The sequence below is a fragment of the Sitodiplosis mosellana genome, unplaced genomic scaffold (assembly GCF_009176505.1).
Source record: "Sitodiplosis mosellana isolate CC-2019 unplaced genomic scaffold, AAFC_SMos_1.0 Smas_scaffold_3, whole genome shotgun sequence".
NCBI lineage: Eukaryota > Metazoa > Arthropoda > Insecta > Diptera > Cecidomyiidae > Sitodiplosis > Sitodiplosis mosellana.
The window spans coordinates 1,141,977-1,148,944 of NW_022595246.1; the positions used below are offsets into that span (position 1 = coordinate 1,141,977).

General features: G+C 33.3%; 1 protein-coding gene across 1 annotated transcript; it reads right to left on the reverse strand.

Annotated features, from left to right (window-relative positions):
- Window positions 1-2,815: 2,815 nt before the first annotated feature.
- Window positions 2,816-6,755, reverse strand: LOC129566057 (uncharacterized). The gene is made up of 2 exons (XM_055441593.1): window positions 3,386-6,755; window positions 2,816-3,302 (listed from the first exon to the last, which is right to left on the reverse strand). Exons 1-2 carry the CDS (start codon window positions 4,151-4,153, stop codon window positions 3,000-3,002), a joined length of 1,071 nt encoding a protein of 356 aa, XP_055297568.1. The 5' UTR covers window positions 4,154-6,755; the 3' UTR covers window positions 2,816-2,999.
- Between the last annotated feature and the right edge of the window lie 213 nt (window positions 6,756-6,968).

The following is a 6,968-nucleotide window of genomic DNA, read 5'->3' on the forward strand; positions in this document are numbered from 1 at the left end:
AAGCAATTCAGGAGCATTCAGAAGTGCTTCGCTGGATTCAGAAGAAATTCAGATGAAAACGAAGCAATTCAGGAGCATTCAGGAGTGCTGCAATATTTTGATGAAAATTCAGAAAAAAGAAGCAAAACTGTCCGATGATGAATTGCTTTTTAGAAGCAAAGGCATTTCCACTCGGGTAGATTTCAAATTGAGAAGAAAACAACATAAAAAATCCCAACACAAAGAAATGCAGTAAAACAAAACCGATGAGTCAATTTTGTGGATAGTAGAATAACTATAGTCTACAAAGTGCAATCAACCGTCGAAGGACATCATTCATTACTGCTTGTAAATCAGTATCATATCGTCCATTAAATTTTAAATACCATATTGGACAACGTCAATTGCTTGCAATTTTAACTAATTGATTGTCTGCAGCTTTATGATAACTACTAAATTGCTTTAGTAATTGCACTTCTTTTTCCAACCATTTTTACATTTTCTTGCAGTGCTTGTCATAAGACATTTTCCAATACCTTTTGGTCTTTTGAAAGCCGTCAGAGAATACTAGCCAAAAGTGTTTTTCACATCGAGCTATAGATATTAAAAAGTAATTTTTTCAAAAACATTCTACCAATCAAATTTCAGCATTTTTCTTATTGATTCAGACTTCTGGCTATCATTTGTCTTTCTTGATATTGATTGTGACTGTCTTCAAAACCAGTCGTCGAAACGAGTCCTGGAGTGTGCTAAATTATAACTGAGAGAAAAATAATTTGTGTGCCCATTTATACTAAATATGGAATATTTTAAGGAATTGACAAATCATTTAGTTGTGATTGATATTTTCAAGAAGGATTCTAGTCCAAACGTAAAAAGATATGCTCGAAATAGTGTATTGATGGCAATTTTCGCCAGTTTTTTCGTAACAACAACTTGGTTTCTGTTCGAATCAACTAAACGTTGGAAAGCACATATTTCATAACTGGTTCATTGCTAATTTTTTTGTGGTATTCATTGATACTCTGGAAAAGAAACGAATATCTTGCACTAATCAACGAATTTAAATCCAATTCCATTATCGCAGAAAGTATGTGTGTGAAGTTCGAATTTAAGTAGAAACAAATTATGGTTTTTGTTTCATTTTCCTCAATCATTAGGACTGATAGATCCAGCAGTTGCTCAAATTTATCAAAATACACAGAATAAAATCGGGTGTTTACAAAGAAATTGATTTTTATAATTCGAACAACATCAATTCTATACTGTCTGTTACCAGTTATAACTTCTATTTCTAGATACATTTGGACAGAATATTTGAATAAGTCCTTTCGGCAATTATTCCCGGCGCGGTAAGCTTTTAGTATATTCATTTTCATTATCGCTCAATCTGCGAAAATTCCGTATCTATTAGATATCCTTTCGATTGGAAAACACCATGTGGATACCCAAGTTGCATTCTCATCCAAGTGATTACATCTTTTGCATCAACAGAGACATATATGTCAGCTATAATGTTAACTATTGAATTTTGCCTAATGATTTCGAATTTGGTATTCGATATTGAGGAACAATTACGCATACTAAATGCAGACCTAATTTCCAGCAAGCTGACCGAAAGAAAATGAGTCGAGTTGAAGAAGAAATTGTGTGAGACCCTTCAATTTCATGTAAAAGCGAGGGAGTTGAGTATTATTCAATAGTATCGGGTTGATAATGGAAACGATCCTTCTATGACATAGACCCGAGTTTCAAATTTTTTTCGATTTTCGAGGTTTACTGCATATATTTTGTTCGATTTTTTTCATTTTTGATATAAACCGAGCCTAAACGATGCCTTGACTAAAACGCGAATCTACTGAAAATCAATTGATAGATAGGGGAAACTTACAAATTCCTTCGCGATTTTCTTTCAGATTCGCACGTTGCTTTTCAGATATCAACTCCGGTGTGGCTTTTGTTTGTCCTATGTATACAATAGCGGTATTTGGAAGTCTTGTCTTGCAAAGCAATGCTGTTAGTGGACTTTATTTCGATTTATATCTACCGTGTATTAATATTATGAATATTTTAACAGTTAATCAAATCCAGTCACATTGGCGAGATGTTGAAAATTTTGGATTTGATTGCCTTTGCTTTGTTGCCGTTCTTTTTATTCTGTCATTTTGGTGGAAATTTAACGACGCGATTCAAAGATGTGGGCCAAGCTGCTTATCAAATGGAATGGTATAAGTTTCCATTGGACGTACAAAAAAACTGTCTTTTAATGATTTTGGCGTCTCAGAAGAGAATTTATATGCGCGGATATAGTAATATTCGCACCACTCATTCTGTTTTTAGAAGGGTATGGAACATAAAAATCAGAATGAAACTGCGTAGTTTGAAAGCACTTGGATATACCATTTATCTTGATAATTTGGATTTTTTTAGGTATTGAAAAACAAATACTATTACTTCGTGGCGGTGAGCCAATTGTAATTGATGAATACAGTGGAAAATGTTTGGATATGACATATTGACAAATGGTCTATGTTATTTTACATTTCATGAAATTTCAGTACCCAATGATTATTTTTCCTTGAATAAATAGTTAATTGACAAAGATTTATTAACAACATTTCAGTATAAAATCGATAATGCGGATAGATCGAAAGGAACGATAAATAGAAAAATGTATTTCATACTTATCTCTCTCTCTATCATAATTTTCGGCTCATAGGCAAGAGCAACCAACCCGATAATAAACTCCATTGACTGAGCAATGCGAGCCATATTACGAAGTGTGATGATAAATAAAATCATAATAATAAGAATAGTTTTTATTGAAAATCCGGTATTTCGAAATAATTTTTTATTTAGTTTTCCCAAATGAAAAGAGGCTATTTTTTTAACAATCATGGAATATAAGAAGATGTGAAAAGATATACATGTGATAGCGTCTTATAGATACGATCATTATTTGTTTTAAAAACATTGCGAATGAACTACATTTGACAAATGCAATTGTCTTACATAAATAATTATTGGTTTCGCTGTGGTTGATTATGTTCAGCTTCCCTGACGTCTGCTTGCAGACGATCTTCCAGATTGCGACGTGTATCAGCATCGCTGATACTTTGAATACGGCTAGACAAATACGCTATAAAGGGATCATCAAACCCTGGTGTATTTGTTCGATTTGTAAATTCGGACAAAGGATGTTCATGCGTTGTTGTATTTGTGCTTAACGTCCTTTCATTTCTGGCTGACGCATTGCTCGTACTCGGCCGTGGGTTATCGCAATTGGAAGGCATTTCTGGGTCGGTCAAATCTATGGATGATGACTTAATACAAAATGAAAAAGCAAATAATTTTAGATAAATTAGCAAAATTTATTTCATAAAAATGAAAAAAAAATCCAACTCACCTCTTCCATAAATTTGAATAATGCTTCTCCGCCACACATTGCTGTAATGGCTACAACAAACATTTTATTGAGTTTGTTTTTCGGAATCGTTGAAATAATTTTCCTTGGAGCTTTTTGTTTATAAGCGGTGGTTGTACTTGAAAGATCGTCGCCATGCTCAACATTAATCTCTTCTGGTTTACCCAATCCTTTGCCAGCATATCTATGTATTTGTCTTTGTGTCACAACACCCAAAGAAACCGATAATTGTTTTATAACACTATAGAAATCTTTGATGATTTGATGCACGGCAAAGGAATCACGAACGATGTCGGAGATTTCGTGTTGTTGTAAGTAGTTTTCATAACAAATTTGTAACGATGATTCAGAGTCAAAATGATCTTTCAATTCCCAATGATGACAATAAAAACATATTTTATATCCGATGGAAATGTTGTGATTTATTGCCAAGTGCGTTAACATTGACGCATACGGACCAAATAGCTGACAATAAGGACACTGCACGTTTTTACCATCCAATTTAGAGTTGTTTATATATTCGTAATACGCAAAAGATTTATACGATTTAAATCCGAGTAGCTCTTGGAGCATTTTCGGTAAATTAGTAGAACGTATCCGAGTATATAAATTCTTTCGTTCGAGTTCATAATCCACTATGCTCATAAATTTTAATGCTATTTCGTCGTTTTTTTCATCATCACTCAGTTTGTCTAGCACAACAGAAATCGGACGAGATGACAAGTATTCCTTCAATCGTTTGATATTCATTTTTATCACTTAAATGGCAACTTTTCAAATTCAAATGCACTTTCAAACACAAGTTTATCAATTACAATGCACTTCTGTTCAGAACCAAGTGTTAAACACAAATAAGATCGAATGTGAATTTCAACTCAAATATAGGTTGTATTATATGAACGTGTCAATATGATCTGCTGAATAAACCGGACTCACACGTACGCGATTGTGGCAAACAAAAACAAACTGCAATTTAACATAACAAGTATTCTTTCCTCAACGTACAATATGACAATGTTCCCTTCCCTGGTAAAATCTCAATTTCGCTGATCCGAAACTTTTATTTGAAACTAATGCGTTCGGGACGTGACAAATTACCATGAAAACATAAGTACACGAAATCCCAAACAGTTCAACGTATATCAAAATACACGTTACTGAACTGTTCGACGCAGTTCTCCTTGCCAATTACGTGCAATGTGGAGAATTCAATGAGTTTCTTGGAATAGTCGTAAATGCAAAGAAGTTTACACAAAAATGAGCAGTCTATGTTTGCGTACATTTCAATTGAACAACAAATTAAAAAGATGCACATTCTCGGTTGGTCGTAGCTTTGGCGAAGAAGTTGACGGCATAATGAGGTCACATGAGCTGAAAGATTTAACATAAAAACCGACAAGTATTACAATAAAAAAAAACGGTTGCGCAGTTTTTAACTCAATACAAAACAATCAAATATGTAAGAATTTTTTTTTCGCATAAATGAGGTTCGTATATCTTCGTTACATCACAGCGCCATTCATAATGTACAAATCTTATGAAGATCTAGATGGCACTGTTGATGTTTTAAAGAAAAATTGCAAAATGACAAATACAATATAACACTTGTCAATCATAATTATGTTTTGCTAAAGATTTATAAAATAGAAAAAATGTCCATTTAAGTGAGACAAAACAAGATAGTACCAAATTCAAAATTTACAATTTATCCAATTGAAGCCATCAAGCATCATAAAAAAGCGGTTTAAGTTTTGGCACGAATTTGACGAAAATTATTTAAAATTTAATAATGTATATTTAAATCATGAATCGAATTCAGTTTTCATTTTGCACTATATACTTTGTCTCTTTCTTTCCTTATCACGACAATGTAAGTATACGAGAACGTAACACTATCAATTTTCCATTACAAAATTAAACCTATAATGCTTACCGTTGCCATTCATAATCTTCTGCAGAAATTCGACCATTCTTTTCACTAAGAATACTCTTGCGTTCAACTGTTTCGTCAGTCGTTCCATGCCTAAACGGACTGTTTCCTCTCCCTGAGAGAAAACAAAAAAGAAAGACAGACCGATTTATGCGATTTTAATGCGTAAAATGTGCGTCATGAACTAGCATTAGTGGACAGAATGGAATTTGCTCGCCTTAGTCCGAACATTCCCGCGTTTTGCGATACGGAAATATTTCTCGTCACAGACATAGGCAATCCAAAGTGAAAGATAACATATCCAAATATACTCAACCAATTGGTGATGTTTTTACAATGGTTGCTTTTTTGTTGTTGTTGTTTTTTAAAAGAATAAGCCATACGGTGGTCGTTATTCACAAGCTCAACTGCAACGAGTGGCGATAAAAATAAAGCAAAATTGCATTCTTTTTAATATTTCAAGTTGCCATGAAACATACTTCTCTTTTAGTCAAACAAAATCGACCGACAACATATTTTCTTTTTATTATTTCAAACTTAAAAAAAACTGACGTCCTTCTACGTCTCACGATTAGACATAGAACTGAATAGTAATGGGCTGATGCAAAAATTTTGGAAATACATGACATTTTTCATACAAAATACAGTTTTTTACTGAATCAAATATATTTCAGAACGATCTGAAATTATATGCAGTGTCTGAGGAGCTTCATGAATTGTGACACATACATTCAATAATAATAAGTTTATCTGCAGAGAAATATAGTTTATTTATGTCGACGTACTTCATAAAGTATTGAAAAAATGAAAATATCCTCTGAATAACTATGTAATTTTTTTCTCAATAGTTTGACTCCAAATGTCCGAAAGAAAAACAGACTGTTTCTGATCACTACTTCATTTGTTTTGTTGTAAAAACGAGAATTGAATTCAATTCCCTAAAATAATCATTTGCTTGCTGCGGTTTCTATTCACTTATCCCCTTGACGTATTTTATTATTTCAGTTTCCACAATGCGACGCATGTCAGTATCATCAATGTCTTCGATAAGTTCAAACAAATGTTGTAAAAATGGATCTGGTGAGCCTTTTGTAACGACCGCTTCAAATGTTTTATTTAGTTTTTCTTTTGAGGTTCTTGATATAGCCTTGGATATGAATATTGAAGCACACGGACCAAATAGCATACAATGTGAGCATCGCAGATTTTTAGCGTCAAATGTCGAATTTTTCGAACAGTCGTAATTTACAAAGGATCTATAAGATTCAAAACCGAGCATTTCTCACAGCAGTTCCGGTGAAGGGCGAATTTGAGGATATAAGCCGTACCGTTCGAGTTCATAATCGACCATTCGCATAAATTGTAATGTTGTTTCGTCGTTTTTTTTCATTATCACTCAGTCTCGATATCACATTCGAAACTGTACGTTAATCAGAATGAACAATGAACACACCGTACATGTACGTGATGATATCAAGAAAAAGCTGTAAATAAATGTGCACTCTTCCAATCGAATAAGGAAACGATAGTAGTATTTCATAGTTTACAAAGTGTTTCTTTTTGTTCCGGAAAGAATTACTCATATTAGTATAGCATACAGTATAGTAATTTATACACAGTTTAGTAGTCATGTGT